Here is a 21394-nt window from a genome sequence, read left to right on the forward strand (position 1 = left end):
CATAGTTAAACTTTATAACTCCTTGCAATAGGACATTAAAAATGCTAAAAGTGTATATAGGCTCCAAAGTGACAAACCAATGGAAAAAAAATCTTGGGCTGTTATAAATGCAAGGTAATTGCAAAGCTGTGGAGACTGGGAGAGTACTTTGGGGAAGGACCAGTATATGTTTCTTCTGTTCTTACACTTTTCCTTTAGTATCCACTTTTAGCCATTATCAAGGGCAGGATAGTGTAGTAGATGTGTAGTAGATCCTTTGTCTCATCATAGAATGGTTTGGGTGGGAAGAGGCCTTTCAAGGCCATCTAGCCCAACTCCCCTGCCATGAGCAGGGACATCTTCAACTAGAGCAGGTTGCTCAGAGCCCCGTCCAACCTGACCTGGGATGTTTCCAGGGCATCTGGATGGGGCATCTACCACCTCTCTGGGAAGCCTGGGCCAGGGTTTCCCCACCCTCATGGTGAAACATTTCTTCCTTCGATCTAGTCTAGATCTACCCTCTTTTAGTTTAAAACCATTACCCCTTGTCCTATCGCTACAGGCCCTGCTAAAAAGTCTGTCCCCATCTTTCTTCTAAGCTTCCTTCAAGTCCTGGCAGGCTGCAGTAAGGTCTCCCCAGAGCCTTCTCTTCTCCAGGCTAAACACCCCCAGCTCTCCCAGCCTGTCCTCCCAGCAGAGCTGTTCCAGCCCTCTGAGCATTGCTGTGACCTCCTCTGGACCGTCTTCAAGAGGTCCATGTCTCTCCTGTGCTGAGGGCTCCAGAGCTGGATGCAGCACTGCAGGGGGGGTCTCCCCAGAGCGGAGCAAAGGAGCAGAATCCTCTTCCTTGCCCTGCTGGCCACGCTGCTTTGGGTGCAGCCCAGGATACAGTTGGCCTTCTGGGCTGCGAGCGCACATTGCCGGCTCATGTCCAGCTTTTCATCCCCCAGTGCCCCCAAGTCCTTCTCTGCAGGCTTGCTCTCAATCCCTTCATCCCCAGCCTGTACTGACATTGAGGGTTGCCCCGACTCAGGTGCAGGACCCTGCACTTGGCCTTGTTGAACCTCATGAGGTTCACCCGGGCCCATTCCTCGAGCTTGTCCATGTCCCTCTGGATGGCATCCTGTCCCTCAGGCATGTCAACCACACCACTCAGCTTGGTGTCATCTGCAAACTTGCTGAGAGTGCCCTTGATCCCCCTGTCTATGTCATTGATGAAGATATTAAACAGTACTGGTCCCAATATGGACCCCTGAGGGACACCGCCCATCACTGATCTCCATCTGGACATTGAGCCGTTGACCACTACCCTCTGGATGCAACCATCCAACCAATTCCTCATCGACCCAACAGTCCACCCATCAAATCCATATCTCTCCAATTTAGAGAGAAGGATGTTGTGGGGCACCGTGTCAAAAGCCTTACAGAAGTCCAGATAGATGACATCAGTAGCTCTTCCCTTGTCCACTGATGTGGTCACTCCATCCTAGAAGGCCACTCGGTTGGTCAGGCAGAACTTGCCCTTGAAGCCATGCTGGCTGTCTCAAATCACCTCCCTGCCCTCCATGTGCCTTAGCATAGCTTCTAGGAGGATCTGCTCCATGATCTTCCCAGGCACAGAGGTGAGGCTGACAGGTCGGTAGTTCCCAGGGTCCTCCTTGCTGCCCTGTTTAAAAAGGTGTGCAATGTCTCCCTTTTTCAGTTGCCAGGGTCTTCCCCTGACTGCTGGGACTTTTGAAATATCTGGTCCAGTCAGCAGTTCATCTCTTACTTATCGTAAGCAAGAGGGCCTTCTCACTTTTTGTCGTAAGTAGCTGATCTTGCTTTCAAAACTGATGTTAGTACTTAGGAAAGTGAATTCCATTACATTAAATGAAACATTTAATGATGAGATTTATTTGGTTTTCACCCTAATGCTCCAATATTGAGATATCGAGGATAAAGGATTTGGGTTCGGAATGCCTTCCCATCTGATGATATTTATGTAGACAATATAGTTTTAGGCATGCAGCTCCTGGAAAAAACATGGTCATAGCTGGAAGTGTGCAGATCACTTAGGGGATCAGTACCTAACACATCAGTGTCTCTAGCATTCCCTTTTATATACCGGTCTTCTCATTTGGTATGCCAGCTTTTCTAAATCCTATGCTGGTGTGCTTGTGGTTATATCTAATGACACAATACAGTACAGACTAAAAAATCATCACTGAATGAGTTACCTCACACGCCAGAATTACTATGGCCGTATAGCCTTTCAGAGCCAAGGTTATAAGTTTAGACCATAAACTTGAGTTAAGTAGGAATGTGAGAAGCTTTAGGAAAATTCCATCTAGCCTTAGTTTCCAGTCTCCGACCCTTTCTCTCACTATTTGTGTGCTCGCTTCATTTTCCCTTCTTAAAACTCTCGTCTTTTGGGCATTCACATTACGAGTTTGACATGAGTGTTGAGCCAGTGGTGACAGCAGATTGGATGGAGTTTGGTATGCAAAGATTTTGAGTGGGAATTCCACAGACAGAAGTGTCAGAATTCAGAACTGAAATAGAGAGAGTTGCAGACTTAGAAGATTTGGTTACTTCCTTGCTCTTTAGAAACTAGCTGGCTGCATTCCTAGATGCAGGTAAGACCAGCAAATGAGACGGATTTTTAGAGTTGATGAAGAAGGATCCTTTTCTGTTTAGAAACACTGTTTACATCAGCTGGGATATATGAAATCCACTGTGTTACAAGCAAAAGCAAGAAAACAATGTACAAAGGTATTTCAAAAGCCGGAACTGGCTTCTAGGTGCTTCTGCTACCAAATTCCCTCACTCCAGAAAATTAATGGATTTCAGAAGATACTCTGAGGAACCACAGCATCCTAGTTGAACAGTTCTGACTTTGTATGTCCATTCTGCCACCTGATAGTTCATTTTTCTCAACCCTGCCTGCAACCTCTAGAGCTGCAAAGCATGTTTCTGTTTATAGATAATATCTCTCTTCTATCAAGTGGAAATAGTTTCCCTAAGAGGCATTTGCATAGGCCTCAACATTTTTACAAATTGCTTCCACATAATGGCATGTTTTAAGGCAAATGTTAATATATAGATATTTTGGGGGTTTAAAAAGTCAGTTTAAATGGAATATCTTTAGAGAAAAGCCTGTTCACCTGTTCAGAGCATTAAAAAATCACAGTAGGGAAAAAAAGCTCTAATAATTACATTTCTGAAAACTCTGGGCGTAAAGAGTGGTTCTGGATTCATGGCAACACACTGCAATTACTCACAGAAAATTTCCTAAACCTACAGATTTTGATCCTTTCCAAAATAGTTTTTTTTTTAATTCAATACATATTTAGCTTCTGGACCATAGTAAAGAAAAGGTAACCATGAGATGTTGATTTGAAAGGAATGGATCCATTCCAAGAGGCTGTTTAGGTTCTGGTTAAAAATAAGTAAAACCATGTTGACTTTTTTTTCCCTTAATCTTAAAAGAAAAATAAATTGCAAATGGTTTTAAAATCCAAAAATGTTTTCTTGTATTTTTCTTTAGCACAAAATATTGCAGGAAACATGCTTTGGGGGAAAAAAAGCAAGCCATTTTTATATTTGGGCTGGTAACAAACCAAATTGTTTTCTTTATGATATGTTGCAAACACTTAGTGAGAGAGGAGGTGTTTACTTCTCTCCCATCACTGATACAGTTGATTCTGATGTCCCATTAAAGTGGCCTTTGCCCTTCCGCAGCTAAACCAAAAGTAGGACACCTGAAATTGTTGTCATCGGATGTGTCTGTCAGCTAGCCCAGATTGTCAGTACAGCAGCAATTCGCAGGGACAGAAGTGACCAAAATTTTATTCTGTGCAAGGAGCCATAATTATAGCATTCAAAATCACCTTACTTTTGAACTCTTGATTTCTTACTTTCTCATTTAATTGCAAATTTGGTTTTGGACAAAGATAACGTGCTTTGTTGTATTCCAGATCTTTGACTGTCCACGGCTAAAGTTTTCTGAAATACCTCAGAGACTCACTAACCTGCTGCTGCCACCAGACCCTATAGTGATAAACCATATCATCAGGTAAGCTGGTCAGTCAGCTCAGCACTGTCATGTGCAAAACACTCACTACATAAAATACAGAAACAGCTACAGTATCAGGGACCAGAATCCAGTCTTTATAATTTCCAGGTGAGTACCTTGGACTTTATTGTGTGTTCATTCTCTATGTCATTCTGTCCTACAAAATTCTGAATTATTTTCAATAGAATGGCACCAATTCTCTAGGACTATGCAAAACAACTTTTTGTTCTTATCCCTACTAGAATACCATTGAGAGACTTGGTCAGGTTTCTTTCCTAAGGGGAGAGGAATGAGAGTTTGAATCCGCTTAGAGAGGAAAAAATGGAATTGAAACAAGATATTGTGCATCATGGGCAACCATTCTAATCACTGAGTTACTGTGTAAAATGTACAACAGTATTACGGTTTCAAATACAGTGGCAAGTCCGTGCATGCTTTGTTGGGATTGAGTCAGCTGTTTGGGTGTTAGTCTTGTTCCAAGAATGCCAACTAGTCAGAAATCTCAAGAGACTGACAATCAAGAATGCCTAGATTCAGAGAAGGTCATTGTGACCAAGGTACTGAGCTTCTGGTATCCTTGTCAAAAAAGATGTATTTCTGGCATAGTAGATGAAATATAACTTTCAGCTATCTAGGGCACTTCCAGCACATTCCATATTTAAATGACAACTGTGTGTAGGAGGAGGGGGATAAAGAGACTTTTAGGGATTACAACCTTGCTGCTAAGATATTTCAGTCTTTCCCAAGTTCTTTTGTGGTCTTGGGCAAAGATCTGATTCTGGGTGTTTAAACATTATTGTTAATTGAACATAGTGATTTGATTTCTTAGAAAATATTGACAACAAATATTTCTGAATATGCTTAAAATTGAGTTCTTTATTCTAAATTTGTAATACATGTGATAAGTTTAAATATTACATAGGCTATTAAGATAAAATATGCTTTTTGATTCATTTGAATATATAAACCAGAGTCATCAAAAAGCAGATTGACCACCATGCAGACTGATAGCTGTGTATACACTGTCACTGAAGACAACTCAGTGACTGATGGACCACAAAAAGCTGGGGTCCTCAGAGATATATAGTCATTGTCTTGGAGAAAAATGACAAGGAACTGATGGTTATGTTTCTGGAGCAGAGAGATGGCAAAGAGGTTCTGGAGGCAGCATGTTTTCTGTTAGATACAAGCTAAGAGCAGGACCTTGTGTATAGCAGCACTCTCTGAAACAGTGTGCCCCACACAGCACCTGACAGTATTACACTGCGCTGGCATAATGCTGTGGAAAGGGTAAGTATTAATTTCCTGAGAATATGGAATACTTTCACAATAGAGTCTTTACAGTCTCAAGCAAAGCAAAAATAAATCTGGAAGTCTGGCACCGAATTTAGAGGAAGTAACTAATTTTTAGGCTCATAAAATCACAGAATAATGTACAGTAGAAGGTATCACTGGTGGTCATCTATAGCTCCCTCCTCGCAACTCAAAGCAGGTTCAAACTATATCAGGATGCCTAGGGGCCTAGTCCCATTGAGCTTTAAACAGACTCTGCCCTGCCTCCCTGCATTTAATACTTAAGACTAAATGTAATCAACCACTGAAACAATTTGCCAACTGCTTGTCATTGTTTAAGCCGACAACTAATCCCCACACAGCTACTTGCTCATTCCCCCCAGCAGGATGGAGGAAGAGAATCAGAAGGGTAAAAGTGAGAAAACTCACGGGTTGAGATAAAGACAGTTTAATAATGGAAATAAACCAATAGTAATAATAATGATGATGATGATGTAATGAAAAGGAAAATAGCAAAGAGAAATAAAACCCAAGAATGACAAGTGATGCAAATGAAAACAATTGCTCAAACAATTGCTGATGCCCAGCAAGTCCTTGAGCGGTGCCCCCCCCCTAGTTTATTGCTGAGCATGATGTCATATGGTATGGAGGTCACTTGGGGTCAGCTGTTCCAGCTGTGCCCCCTCCCAACTTCTGCACCCCCAGCCCACTCGCTGGTGGGGCAGTAGGAGGAGCAGAAAAGGCCTCGACTCAGTGAAGCACTGCTCAGCAGTAACTAAAACATCCCTGTGTTATCAAGACTGTTTCCAGCACAAATCCAAAACACAGCCCCATACTAGCTGCTATGAAGATAATTAACTCTATCCCAGCAAGAAATAGCCTCTTTCCTTAACTTGATGCTAATACAGCCTGTTTTGCAACTGACCTTTGTCACAGCTGGCTTATCTCACTGACTCATACTCTGCTTGTTGTCCATGAGGACCGCCAGGTCATCTCCTGCAAAACTGCTTTCTACCCAGTTGATACCCACCTGTAGCACTGCATGGAGTCGTTCTGTCCCAGGAGCGGAATTTTGTATTTGCCTTTGTTGAACTTTACAAGGTTGAATCATAGAATCATTTAGGTTGGAAAAGACCTGTAAGATCATGGAGTCCAACTGTTAATCTACCAGTGCCAAGTCCACCATTAAACCATTTCCCTAAGCGCCGCATCCACACATCTTTTAAATGTGACATTAATTATTTAAATAATTAATGTAAATTAATCTCACCAGAGATGGTGACTCAACCACCTCCCTGGGCAGCCTGTTCCAAGCTGTGTCTTTATGCAGCCTGTGAAGGTCCCTCTGAACAGCCGTGCTCCCCTGACTCTGACGTAGGCTCGGGGACCTGGGAGGCATGAGGACAGGACTTAAATGGAGAAACAGAGGCAAAGACAACACTGAGTGCCTTGGCCTTCTGCATGGCTTTTGACATGAGCAGCAAACCCAGATCCATACCTGGGTTTTCCTTAGTCTTCCTTCTGCTGCTGATCCACTTGCAGAAGGCCACAGTATCACAGAATCTCAGAATGGTTGAGGTTGGAAGTGACGTCTGCAGATCATCTGATCCAATGCCCTCCCCTGCTCAAGCAGAGCCACCTGTAGCCGGTTGGCCAGGAACATGTCCAGATGGCTTTTGAATATCTCCAACATGGGGGACTCCACAACCTCTGTGAGAAACCTGTACCAGTGCTTAGTCACCCTTAGAGTAAAAAAGTGTTTCCTGGTGTTCAGATGGAGCTTCCTGCGTTTCAGTTCGCACCCATTGCCCCTTGTCCTGTCACTGGGTACCACTGAAAAGATCCTGGCTCCCTTTTCTTTAAACCCTTCCTTCAGGTATTGATACGTTCCTTCTTCCTGACCCCCAAGCCTTCTGTTCTCTAGGCTGAACAATCCCAGATCTCTCAGCCTTTCCTCATGTGTGAGGTGCTTCAATGCGTTAATCATCTTCATGGAACTCCCTCTGTACCTCCATATCTCTCCTATACTGAGAAGCCCAGCACTGAACACAGTGCTCCAGGTGTGACCTCACCAGGGCTGTGTATAGAGAAGGATCACTTCTCTCCGCCTGCTTGCAACACTCTTAATGCAAATCCATCCATGGAAGTTCTTCTGCTCCCCAAGTCTAACAAGCTTGATTAGATCCTGAGCCATTTTTTTAACTACCTACAGCAGATGCGCACAACCTCGACATTTCAAAAACAGCGTTGAGAAGCCAGCATTTTTATATTACAAGTGACAATGTCTGAAGTCTGATTTACCAACTACTGGGCTGAAAAACTGTTTTCTTGCTAAGAAACTTTAGCCTAAAGATAAAGAGAAAGTAAATGTTAAGTCTAAACCTCAATAAATTAAACATAAATTTATGATAGGACAAGCCAAATAATAATCCTGATATTTAGCTTGTTAAAGATGAAAAAGAAAATGCTAAGATTGGTTGAAATATATTTGAAGTAGGAAACCCACTACTGAAACTGAGAAATTAATAAGGTTTAAATATCTCCCATGTTGGAGATATTAAAAATAAGGTTTAAAAAAACTGTTCTTGGAAGACAATCAGCTGCTTAAAGTCAGATAAGAAAATCAAAATTCATTCTTGTAATCAATGTTAACTTTTGAGATTAGGAAAGGTCCCATACCTGTGCAGTATGGGCTTTGGAGGGCAGATGGAAAAAGTGTATCTATCTGAAAAACTTTTTCACACCAAGGTATAAAATAGAAGTAAATTTAGCACAGACTAAATGAGGAGTTGTAAATGGTTTTTCATGCAGGACTCTCATGAAATTGCTTAACTACCAACTACAAGCTAATTGTACTCAGCCCTGGTGAGGCCGTACCTCGAATCCTGTGTTCAGTGTTGGGCCCCTCACTACAAGAAGAACGTTGAGGTGCTGGAGCATGTCCAGAGAAGGGCAATGGAGCTGTTGAGGGGTCTGGAGCACAAGTCTGATGGGGAGCGGCCGAGGGAACTGGGGGTGTTCAGTCTGGAGAAGAGGAGGCTGAGGGGAGACCTCATTGCTCTCTAGAACTACCTGAAAGGAGGTTGTAGCAAGGTGAGTGTTGATCACTTTTCCCAAGTAATAGGTGATAGATTGAGAGGAAACAGCCTTAAGTTGCAACAGGGGAGGTTTAGATTGGATATTAGAAAAAAATTCCTTCACCAAAAGGGTTGTCAAGCATTGGAACAGGCTGTCCAAGGAAGTGGTTGAGGTTTAAAGTGGTTTATCTTTTCCAGCCTGAATGATTCTATGATTCTATACAAAGCGTTACCTGAAATCTCCTTCAGTACCGGAGGGGTGGTAAATAGTTATCACGATGCCAAAAACATATCCAGGACCAATCCTGGACATTGGAAGCCAATTGGTACTAACTGTAGTAAAGAATGGAGTTAATAGACATGTGATATATTGGGGAAGAGTCAATATAACTTCTGTAACAGGAGGGCATGACTGACTCTATTCTTTGAAGAATTAAGCAGGCAACTTTACAAAGAAAGTGGCGGTCCCCAAATTCACTGCTACCTCTTGAAGAAGTAGCTGGGAATCATGACAATGCTGCATAGCTGCTGAAACAATTACAGTGCTACGAATTATTAGAGAAGGAACCGAGAACCAAATAAAATGTCATCATGTGCTCACATCCAGAATGGTAGCATACAGTTTTACTTACCCTATCTCAAAAAAGATGCAGTCTAGCAGAGATCATACCAGTATGGTATTTACCACTGGGGATTGCTTTGGAAGCCAGAGTTATAACGGGTCTCAGGAAGATGTTAGACAATTTAATGAAGACTGTGTCCATTAGTAGCTATTAAAATTGATGGTCTGGACAAAAGCTCCAGCTCAAAAGTCTCTGAATTCTGACTGATAAAAGGTGAGAGGATATACTAAGATATACAAATATATAAAGATACCCTGTTCTTAAACTCTTTTCACAGCATCAGGCTTTATCAAAGAGTGTGTCCTGGGCTGGATGGATATTTGTTCTGACTCATTATGTTCCCATGATCTTCTGTTATACTGTCCATAGTGTTGACCCCAACGATCAGAAGAAGACAGCTTGTTATGACATAGATGTAGAAGTTGAAGACCCATTAAAAGGACAGATGAGTAGTTTTCTTCTCTCCACAGCTAACCAACAGGAGATTACAGCATTGGACAACAAGGTACTGTAACGTCGTGGACCAGCAATTATTTGTGTGATATACAGTCAAGCCCTGTTTCTGTTTGTTTACCTCTAATACAAACAAATATGTTAAACTCTGGTCTTCACGAGATTTTAAAGGGGGTTTGGACACTAGCAATCCTATGTATTCTGGTAATTGTTGCAGCAGCTTTTGTTTTATGGCCCTTGAGAAAGGTCCTTTCCAGCAGGGCAGCCACTCAGCCGGTTGGTTCCCAGCCTATATAGGTTTTGCACGCAGCATGCATACGATTACTCTGTTTCCAGTCCAGCTCACCTTTTCCCATGTCTGTATCACCTCTTTTTTGAGCATTTGCTACAGCAGAGGGCAAGCTGTGATTAGTGAAGTTACTGAAGTAACTTCTGGGTAAACAGCCATTGACTGCGGCATTGTTACCGTCTGTACCATTTGTTGCTGTGCTGCCAGAGAGTCCTCTAGTGGAAACGCGGTGCATGCCAACAGATTTCTCTCCAGCATGGCTACATCATTTTCCCAAATAAGGAATGATTTTAAGTTGACCGCAGCTCTCTTCTGTTAATATACCATGTATTTGTGCCTACGCTAGTGGCCTTAATGGCACAGCCAGATCAGGGGAGGATTATTCTCTCCCATGTGCCTGGCCACATTACCTGTTTTGGCAACATAGATGTATACATGAAATTAAACAAGATAGTTTTACAATCTCAAACTAGAATTTTGGAGGAACAGGGTATTAAAGTTTGCTTTTCTGTGTGTGTATGTGCGAATGATTCATTAAATGTCCTCCCATTGATCATACTTGATTTTTGTTATCCAGGAAGATCATAGGACCTTGACTTTTTTTTTGAGTCTTCATTCTTCTCTGCTGCTTAATGCCCGTTTCTTTCATAATATTTCTGAAGATATGACTCATTTTCTATAAACTTTCCATACTCCTGATTTCTCATTGTTCACACTCCTCTTATTTTTGCAGCCATTGTGACTTTAATAGGCTTTCTCGTAAGAAAAAGTCTAGAAGTCATGGCTGTTGTGTGAGTTCATTTAACATGGACTTTCAGGCAATCACTGGAAGTGTTAAGGATCACAGCAGGGTATTGAAGATATGATGATTAACCGGGGGAATAGCTGCTTCCTTGCATTGGGCACTGCTTAAAGACATATTTATATAGCATCTTTCCTGAAAAATCCCAGACTTGGCAGAAAGACTGATTATACACAGAAATTATTACATTGTACAGTGACATGACTTGGCTCTTTAGTATTGTATATAGCATGCCATCCAGCAGTTCAACGCAGGACGTAAAGAAGAATCCTGTACATACTTGTATTGCAAAGTACAAGTGAAACCAAAATGTAATTGCAGGATTGCAGTTAACTCCCTCTTTGAAGGGAAGAAGCTATGGGAACCTGCACAAGTCTGCAGTGTAGAATTGTCACCTTTGTACATGACAAGAAATACAAAGACACTAATGGGGCTGATCTCAGGGTCACCGAAGCGTAGGAGGAATTAAGTAACATTTGCTTTGTTTTTTCTGTCAGATCCATGAGACAATCGAATCCATAAATCAGTTAAAAATACAACGTGATTTCATGCTGAGTTTCTCCAAAGATCCCAAAGGATACATCCAAGACCTTCTCCGGTCCCAAAGTAGGGATCTTAAGGTGAGCTAAGGTTTGATGAAGAATGAATAGTGGAACCAGAATGTAAGAATTATATCTAAAAGTATATAGCTAAAACATCTAGGGTGGAAAATTGGTGGAAGACAGACAATGAGTGGAATACTGCAATCCCAAAGCAGACAGTATGCAGGAAAGACAATTTAGGCTGTATTCCACTTCCAGTGGAACAGGTTGGACAGTAAGATCAAAGTGCAGGGCTGTGGTGGTGTAATCTGCAAAATTAAAGCTATATAAAACTCATGAGGAGCATCCTATAGTACAATAACACAATTTGGGTGTTTTGTTAGTTCATAGTTTAATCTTAATTAAGAAATAGGCAGTTTAAATATCAGCTGCCTTTGAGCTTAGCTTTGAGATACCTCAGAAGTGGAATGTAAAGAAGTTCAGTTGTTTGCCAGCAAAAATGAATAATTTGTTCCTCATAAAGTTTCACACTTTGTGTCTTTAACTCACGTCTCAAAACCAGTTGTATTAATGAATCCATGAAATTATTTTAATAAAATCATTGTGTCTTTCAAATATCGATGTCCAGTTTGTTAGTCAATAGTCTTCCAAAAATCTGCTGTTAAGATTATGATTATTATTATTTATATTGTATTCGAAAGGGGACAGACATCTGAAAGAATGTTTAAATAAAGCAGCTTTTAGCTTGAAGAGCTTACAAACCAAGGTGTTGTGGAGCTTCTCTAGCTGCATATATAGAACAGTTGTTCAGTGTTCTCCCTGACTGACAGCCAGTACCATAAGGGCTTTTTCTATGATGTTCTGTCCTGTTGGCATCAGAATTGTGATTGCACAATACTACCTTACAAAAGATGCTAATAATTTTGTACTTACCCTTGGTTCTGTGATGCTGGAGACTTAGTCATCAGAATTATTTTTTTTTTATAGAATCATAGAATGGTTTGGGTTGGTAAGGACCTTCAAAGATCATCTAGTCCAACTCCCTTGCCGTGGGGGCCATGGGACATTCACTAGATCTGGTTGCTCAAAGGCCCATCCGACCTGACCTTGAATACTTGCAGGGATGGGGCATCCACAATGTCTCTGGGCAACCTGTGCCAGTGTCTCATCACTCTGATCGTAAAAAAAGTCTTCCTTATATCTAATGTAAACCTACCCTCTTTCAGTTTAAAACCATTGCCCTTTGTCCTGTCAGTACAGGCCTTGGTAAAACGTGTCCCTTTCTTACAAGCCCAATTTGTATATTGAAAGGCTGCAAGAAGGTCTCCCCAGAGCCTTCTCTTCTCCAGGCTGAATAACGCCAACTATCTCATCTTTTCTTCATCGGAGAGATATTCCAGCCCTCTGACCATTTTCATAGCCTCCTCTGGACCTGCTCAAACAGGTCCATGTCTGTCTTGTACTGTGGACCCCAGAGCTGGAAGCTCACAAGAGTGGAGTCTCACAAGAGCATAGTAGAGGGGGCACAATCCCCTCCCTCGACCTGCTGGCCATGCTGCTTTGGATGCAGACCAGGATATGACTGGCTTTCCTGGCTGCAAGTGCACACTGCTGACTCATATCCACTTTTTTGTCCACCAATATCCCCAAATCCTTCTCTGCAATTCATGCAATTCTCTCAATCCATTCGTGCTTCTGTCTGCATTGATACTGAGAATTGCCCTGACCCAGATGATATCAGTTGGTCTTCCATTATCTACCAATGCAGTCACTCCATTGTAGAAGGCCACTAGATTAGTCATACACAATTTGCCTTTGGTGAAGCCGTGTTGGCTGTCTCTAATCACCTCCCTGCCTTCCATCTGTTCTGACATGTCTTCCAGGAGGATCTGCTTCATAATCTTACCAGGCACAGAGTAGAGACTGACTGGTCAGTAGTTCCCAGGCTACACCTTTTTACCCTTTTTAAAAAGGGGTGTGATGTTTCCCTTTTTCCAGTCACTGGGGACTTCACCTGACTGCCAGGACTTTTCAAATATGTGGGAGAATGGCTTAGTTACTTTATCAGCCAATTCCCTCAGGACCCTGGCATGCATTTCATCAGGTCCTGTGGACTTGTGTATGTTCAGGTTCCTCAGATGGTCTCAGACCTGATCTTCTCCTACAATGGGAGGGACTTCTTTCCCCCTTGAGGTTCAGGGGCTTGAGATATGTGGGAAGGGAGATTACAACTGAAAACTGAGGCAAAAACAATTGTTGATTAATTTAGCCTTCTCCATATTGGTTGTCACCAACTCTCCTATCTTACCGGGGAGGGGTACATTTTCTTTAATCTTCTTTTTCTGGCCAATGTACCTGTAAAAGCCCTTCTTGTTATCCTTGTCATCCCTTGAAAAATTCAGCTTCAACTATGCCGTAGCTTTCCTGAGCCCCTCCCTACACATCCAGGCAGCATCCCTATATTCTTCCCTGGTTCCACTGCCTATGCATTTCCTTCTTACACTTTAGTTTGACCAGGAGGTCCTTACTGAGCCATGCCAGTCTCCTGCCTTCCTTGCCCAGTTCCTTACACATGGGAATCTAGAGCTCTTTCACCCTAAGATGTCCTTTGTCCCTAAAGGCAGTTTTCCAGGTAGTCCCATCCACTAATCCCTTAAACAACTTATGGTTTTTCAAATTTGCTTTCTTGGCAGTTGCGTAGAGACTGAAAAATCAGCTCGGGACTTTGGCCCTTTTGGAATTACTAGGGTTTTCTGTTCCTCACATTTCAATAGAGTTATTTTTCCTCAATGCTTTCACATCAGAACTTTCCTTGAAATCAAGGTAAGATATGCTTTGAGATAAGGGCAACACTGGTATAGAGTTGTGCTTCAATCTCATGTGAATACCTTAACAATTTCAAGCTGTTACCCTGTGTACGGGTAACTACTGAGGTTCTGTGGACATATAGGCTAATAAAATATACAGCGCCAGGGAACTTCTCCTGGGCACTGGAACTAAACTGTCCATGCTGTTAAATTGTTAGAGATTGTGGCACTTAGCCTGGGCAGCTACTGGTGTCTAGAATTATTCCTTGGCGCAGCTGAGGAGCAGAGGTTAAGAGCTGTTCACAATTCCTAGTATGTATGTGGCCATCTTGTTTTGGTAGTAAGCACAAATGCCCTTCATTGCCCATTTCCCTTGGGCTTAGAGAACAGTCCTGAACATTTTTAGTGTAGTAACGTAGATAAATTTTGACTTTAGGTAAGTCTGAATGTTTCTCTACATGGTAGAAGAGCTATAGTGAAAAATGGTTTTATTTTTGTTAAAGGTGATGACCGATGTAGTTGGAAACCCAGAGGAAGAACGCAGAGCTGAATTTTATCACGAGCCATGGTCTCAAGAGGCTGTGAGCAGATATTTCTACTGCAAGGTATGGAGGAATTATCCACACTGCTGGCTTATAAGCGAATCTTCCTGCCACTGAGCAATTGAATCTGCTGAACTGTACAGTTTTTCTTTTTCTTTCAGATCCAGCAGCGCCGCCAGGAACTGGAACAATCCCTGGGAGTGCGCAACACATAAGTACTGCTCACAAGATCCCATTGGCATCATGACCACCAAACCAGTGGACTTTTCAGTGTTACTTAGCTCACTGTTACACATGGACCTGCTTCCTGACTGGATGAGAATGTACCATCAACACACCAGTCAGAACACCAGCTTTAGAGTGACCCTTGAAAATCTTGCCCATGGTGGGTGTCTCAAACCATTCCAGGCCAGAGACAGCACCATACAAGTATCAGTGTTAAAGAAGATTAAAGGTTTATTCATCAACACGCATCATTAAGTTTTAGTGGAAAGTTCAGACACTATACACAGCAAATCCTAATGGGCTATGCATAGAATCATGGGTGGCATTGATGGGGGAGGTTGAGATAGTTGTTATAGGAGACTACAGATTTAGAGAAATAAATGCACTTCTCATCCTGTGTTACCTAAGAGTCTCAAATAGTAACTTCTCTGGAATTAGACAAGATAGTCTTTCTTATAGCTGTGGAATACTTTATATTCCTGAATAGAGTTTTTATTCCATCTGGAGCAATGCAAGAAGCCATCTCACCACGTGAAAGAACAAACTAGGAGGATTTTCATTCCTAGAATGAAGAGCTCTCTGGAAGAAAGAAGTATAGTCAGGGTATCTCTTCTGCACACTCTTAAGATTTCTTCTTTCCCTTGCCCCTGCAGTGAAAGGTAGACTGAATTATGTATCACTGGATGGGTATGATCAATGTGCTGTACTGAGAGGAAGAGAATTATCTCTGGGATAGTTGCTTCTTAGGCGTCCTTAATATCAGTGGTGTTAACAAAGCTGAGGTTGAAGCAAGAAATGAGGCATTACGAGAAAAGGAAAATAACTTAATGGTGCTTTGCTGATACCTGCTTTGAACACAGCAGATATTAACAATAAGCATATATGTAAAATAAGAGATTTCTTAAATGTTTCTCTGTGTGCCAGAAGGGATCAGCACTTAAAAGAACTTCCCTAATTGTTAAGTTGGTGCAGAACCTGAGAGGCTTAACTTCATATAATGTGGCAGTTTTCACTTCAGGATGTTAACAGAGTCCCTGGATCGGTCTCACATTTTGATCATAGGTGAACTATCTCTTACTATGAATTATTTTGTTCCTCCATACATGATACGTACTAGTTATATAGGATGCTGTTGAGTTATAAAGCACTATCAATCAGCCTTAAATAGCACAGAGAGCGGAAATCATCTTCTTTGTAAATGTACGATGAATTCAGACCATGGGAATTTATACCGTATTTACTCGGAAGCAGGGACATCTTCATTAAATCCTCCCCCCCATTTTTTGTAGTGCATAGATTGGTTTGTAATTAATGGCCCAACATGATTTCTAGTCCAAAAGGCAGCTGCCAAAGTATAAGTCTTTGTCCAGATGATGTGGCACTCAAAATCCTCCTTTTCATCTCATTTCTTTCACTTTCTTGGAAAGAGAATCAAATTCACATGTGGTACGGAAGGGAGGCAGCTATTCTGAATAACGCATTTTGCTGTAGTATAGTCCTTTTCCCTTCTGCTATCTTTGCCAATTTCTTTCCTAGTTGAACTTAAAAGTTTCTTCTGTCCAGTTACAGAAGAGACAGTCTTCTCTTCCACTCCTTTATTTAATACCTCTGCTTTCACATTAACAGTGCCATAGCTTTTACCCTGTCCATTGCATTCAGAGATGTCTTGGAAAATTTACATTTGATTGATTGCAGTCATGTGATGGCAGCACCGTCTTGCAAAACCATTGGTGTGAGAAAAGGCATAGCTGTACTTCTTTGCCTGAGGCCTTTTACTGGGAATGGCTTTGTTTGGAACTTTTTTAATGTCAAAACCTCTTTTTACAGTAAAGCATGAAGTCCTGCAGTCTTAAACTGAGTATAGTGAGGGGCTGTGAGGCTGCCAGACAGTGAATGACTTGAAATCTTACTTACTTTAGGAGTCCACTAATTTGACTTCAAGCAAGCATTATGACGGAAAACAGTGGGGGTCATCTGCTACTGTGCTTCCATATTTATTATGCTGCTGTGTCAGTTGTGTGCATGCTGTCCAGTGTAGAAAACTCAATTTTCTGTATGTGGTAAACAGAGCAGCTACATTCAGGGGATGCATTCAGTCTCCAGGAATAAGAAATGCAGAGAAAGAACGCTTACCCATTGAAGTGGCAAATATTTGTACAGAAAAATTTCAGTCATGTGCCACAGCTGGCAACATAATGAAGTCCAGCCTGCTTTAGAATCTCTCTGTGGAATTAATTGGATGGATCTGTTTCCAAGTCTCTTTCAGAGAAAATTAATGAAACTAATGTGGTGTTGCTGCCCAGTGTACATAACAGCATCACTGGAAGATGAATCTATGTTAAGCACCAGTGCTATACTGAAAAGTGTGTGTGCGCATGCATGAGTCAGCCACTATACATGGCATTGAAGATGGCAATCCAAAAATCTAAATTCTTATATTGCACTTTCCATATTTGTACTGTACATAAAAAGACTGGTCATGAACAGTGAGTCTTAGGAGGAGCTGTCAGGTGTCTTTCCTTTGGTTAAACTGAGGTTTGAGATTGTGATGCTTTTTTCCTGTGTTCAGAAGCAGTCCAGGCCTTTTACTGAAGAGACACAGAGAGAAATTTTGTCCTGTGTTCCAGGAGTGCAGCCAGGAGCTTGCTTGTTTGCAAAAAAGAGAAATTATATTTGAAGAGAAATAATGGAGCAATACTGGGAGGAACTGGACCAAATGCTGATTTGGCATATGAAAATGAAAGACAGTACTACCGAACGGGCATGTAATTGTGGCAGACTGTGAATGATAAATTGATATTAAGTTCAGGATGGATGTCTTTTTGTGTGTATAAAAGATGATAAGAAGATGTTTTGGCATCTTCAATTGCTGCCACAGTACAATACAAATCTGTGCATACTGGAAAAAAAAAATTCTGTGCATAGAAGTTGTTAATGTATAGATGATATAGATTGTTAGAAAATATAGCATCAAACTAGGAAAGGGTTAAAACAAAATTCTGGAGTACCAATAGAAGGGAAATACATCTTGCAGCTGAAGTGTTGACATGGCAGGTTTGAAACTCTTTTTAGTCCTTTGTGCTGTTGGCCATGAGTCAGGATTCAGATCAAGTGTTTCTTAGAAATTAAAGGGAAAACAAATGCTTGATTATGGAATAGAGAGAAGAACACAGCAGTGGAAAAGGAAATAAAAAGATGGAGCAGAGTGCCACTGAAGTGCCAGTAAGAGATAGCACAGGATAATATGCAGAGTACTGTTGGAAATAGCACAGTCCATATGAGTCCGTATATTTTGTGTGCATGTATGTATGTATACATGTAGAGATTGTGTTGGAGAGAGCCAGTCTCAGCTTGTATGTAGCCTGGGAAATGGGCATGCAGGACAGAACCAAATGTTCTGCAAGTAACTTTGAGACACATTGTCAAAACATTTTCCACTGTTGTCAACAGGGATGCAGTTGTTCCACTTAGCAGGGTTGGTAGCTGTAGTGCAGACATTGTTTTAGCTGGCAGGTTTTTTTACACCACATCATTGTTTAGAATTTATCCTGTGTGAAAATATTAGTGCATATATCAATATTGGCGCATATCCTAGGGCTCCTAATTTTGCCACAGTTTTGGAGTTTTTTTGGCTTTTTTTTTGTGTTGAGAACTCTTTTATGGCAGTGCAAAGAGATGAGGGGGAAAAGAAAGCTCTTTTTTCCTGAAGAAAGAGGTCTCCTTTCTGTAACTGCTCTGATGTTTAATAGGATGTATCTGTTCTGCCAGATCCTGTATGATAAACACCTTTTCCCATCTCACTGAAGAAAGGAATTCCATTAAAAGAACCACAACTGTGGGTTTGTGAGAGTGAGCAAATACGTGTATAAACGGGGTGGGGGAGAAAGAGAGAGACTCCCTTTACTCTGTAGCCACCGTATCTTCATTGTATGATGCTGAGTGATTCGTAGAAAAGCTTTTAACAATAAATACTTTGTTTCTTTGTATCTCTTGCACTAACCTTATGTGTCTTAACAAATCAGGTACAGTTGGTTTCTTTCTGCTCCTGATAATGTTCTCGGGTTTTTGGATTTCTGTTCGCTTGTGCATGCACGTGCACACACACACATACACAGGTTTTAATGGGACTTGAGAAAGGTGAGAACTGTTGCTCTTTAGATCTTTCTTACGTGAATTAGTTTCTTCACTGGATTCCATCTTCAGCCATTTCCATACTGATTAAGTGAGAAATCTTTACCATTGGAGAGGTCTCTCTCCTCTCCAGGTCAGTTGCTTGATCATTTGGAGTACATTTATCATTATCACTGTTATTAGTTATAGTCAACAAAGAAGTTGCAGCTGGGGCTACAGCTTGGATGCTGAGAGGTATTGTAGGAATTATACAGTTGCCACCTAGACTGTGGCAGGAATTATGTAGATGCCACCTCACCAGGGCTCGCTCCTAGGTTCCACTTTAATAAAATAATCAGACAGAGTTCCTCTTTCTATTATATTTAATATGCCATATCAGTTACAACTTGAGCTGGGTGCCTCTGAAGAGGGACCCTGCCTGTCAATTGTTACTGGATTTTACAGTCTTTATAGGTAGCTCGATTTCCTAATGGCACTTATGCTCATCCAATTCTGTTCACAGAGTCTGGGGTCTTCTCTTTTGATTTGCTCCCACAGCCTCCAGGCAACCTTTTTGTCTGTTTTCTTATCTTTTCTTACAGAATATCCTGTAGTTAAAGTTTTACTTACACCTCCTTACCTACCAGTTACATTTCCATAGATAAAAACAAAGGTTAAGGTATAATTCATGTGACCTAAGGCTTCATTTACTTTAGTCGCTAATGCTAAGCTCTGGCACAAATTAGTCTCACTACAGAGGACGCTGGAGAAATCTGTGCAAACAGCTATCAGCCTTCCAACGGAGGTACTATACAGCAAATTATATTAGAAATCTTTGTGAAGATGAGCAAAATGCAATTTACCAGCTCAGTGAAGAGGGTTTTGTTTCTGAATTAAGGTTTCTTAGCCCAACAGACTGTCCAGAGAGAATGCTGTAAAGAAGTGGGGTGGGTGAAGGGTGGAAAGAGAGAAGGGTGAAAGAGGACAGGAAGACCTAGAATTACTTCAGCAACTCAGTGAAAGGGAAAGCAGAAGTAGTAACCTTTATCTGAGAAGAAAGCAAACAGACTTGAAAAAAAAATTCCAAAATGTCTCTATAGATATTCCACCTAGCATGGGGCAAGTTCTATTTGGGAGGTTGTCTAGGAAATCTCAGCAGCTGAGATTAACAAAAGTTAATTTTGCCTTTGAAAAAAGTCTCTGCACACTTCCTAAAGGAGAAGGAAAAGCAATTAGCAGTAACAGCAATCATCTTGTAGTAACAACAGTCCCATACATTTTACCCCTTTCCTTTTGGAGCAGCAACAGGTGGGCTGTTTTTCCAGGATTCTGAGAGGAGGAATGCAGATTTTTTTTTTGTTTTTGTTTTCCTTTTGCTTATTGTTCCTCTCTTGTTCTGCCTGCTCCCCACCCCTATCTCGTTCCCCATCACTATTTTGCTTTCTCTTTTTTTTTTTTTAATTTTAAAAAGTTCCCTGTGCTTTTTCTTTCGCTCCCTCATTTCTCTGGCTTGTACTGTGTCCCCTTTTTGAGGCCATGGAAGTGACATCAGGAGTGATAGGTTGTCAGAAACAGGTTCTCCAGCCCATTGCTGTTTTTACCTTCTCCACCTCTTTGTCCCAATCTGCCTCTCTGTATTACTCAATCCCTCCCCCCTGTTCCCTGTGCTGCTTTTTCTCTCTCCATAAGTCCCATCCGTGTCTCCGTCTTTATCCTTCCTTCCTTCTTCCTTTTGTCTTGCTCCCTGACCCTGTTTCTTCTTCCCTCTTGCCATCCTTTTCCTTGTACCTTTCTGCCTCTGCTCCTCAGTCCTTCTCCCTTGTCTTACTTTTCTCTTTATAACCCTCTGGCCTGCTCCCCATCCCTCTCTGCTGTTCCTTGCCTGGCTTTCTCTCCCCGCTCATCATTCTCTCTCTCTGTCCTTGTCTCCCTCTTTGTCTCACTATCCCCCTGTCCTTCTTGTGTTTCTGCCACTTTGTCCTGCTCACTGCCTTTTTCTTTCTGTCCCAGCATCCTGCTGCCTGATCCTCTTTCCCTCTGTTGCTCTGTCCTTTTACTTGTTCTTCTCCCAGCCCCCAGCCTGTTTCTCTCATGCTCCCTCTTCTTTTTTTATTGTTGCTCTTGTCCTGCTCCCTGTGCCATCATTTCTCATTGTACCCCTCTGTCCTGCTCCCTGCCCTATTATTTTTTAATCCCTCTCTGTCGTGCTGCCCATCCCAGTTTTAATCTCCATTCTGCTCCCTGTCCTTATTTTTTCTGTCCTGCTTCCACTCCCTCTTTCTGCCTCTCCTCCTCCGTCCCTGCTGCTTCTTTCTCTCTCTGCCTTGCTCCCTTTTTTTCCCCTCTCGCTGTGCCCCTGTCCTCTTTTGTCTGTCTCTCGCCGTCCTGTTCCTCGCCTCACGCTTTCTTGTTGCACCCCCGCTGTCCAGCCAGCTGCCACCGTTCTCTCTTGTGTCCTACGCCTCGTTTCCGGCGGCCTCCCCCTGCCCAGCAGCCCATGGCTCCGGGAGCCGCCCGCACGCCCATTCCTGCCGGACCGAGGAGCGTGGCTTCGGGAAGGACTGCCGGGGTGTCCCCGGGACAGGCCCCGAGCCC

At 42.1% G+C, this 21394-nt stretch overlaps 1 protein-coding gene across 1 annotated transcript in view; it reads left to right on the forward strand.

Annotated features, from left to right (window-relative positions):
* SMARCD3 (SWI/SNF related BAF chromatin remodeling complex subunit D3) overlaps positions 1-14679 on the forward strand; it is a gene marked incomplete at both ends in the record, with an annotated part of 72738 nt that extends 58059 nt beyond the window's left edge. The window contains 5 exons of the mRNA XM_082015398.1: positions 3939-4036; positions 9399-9534; positions 11071-11193; positions 14426-14527; positions 14626-14679. Coding sequence (XP_081871524.1) covers positions 3939-4036; positions 9399-9534; positions 11071-11193; positions 14426-14527; positions 14626-14679 — 513 coding nt within the window. The remainder of the gene's footprint in view (positions 1-3938; positions 4037-9398; positions 9535-11070; positions 11194-14425; positions 14528-14625) is intronic.
* Between the last annotated feature and the right edge of the window lie 6715 nt (positions 14680-21394).

Source organism: Phaethon aethereus, assembly GCF_964289735.1.
Source record: "Phaethon aethereus genome assembly, chromosome: 2".
Classification (NCBI taxonomy): domain Eukaryota; kingdom Metazoa; phylum Chordata; class Aves; order Phaethontiformes; family Phaethontidae; genus Phaethon; species Phaethon aethereus.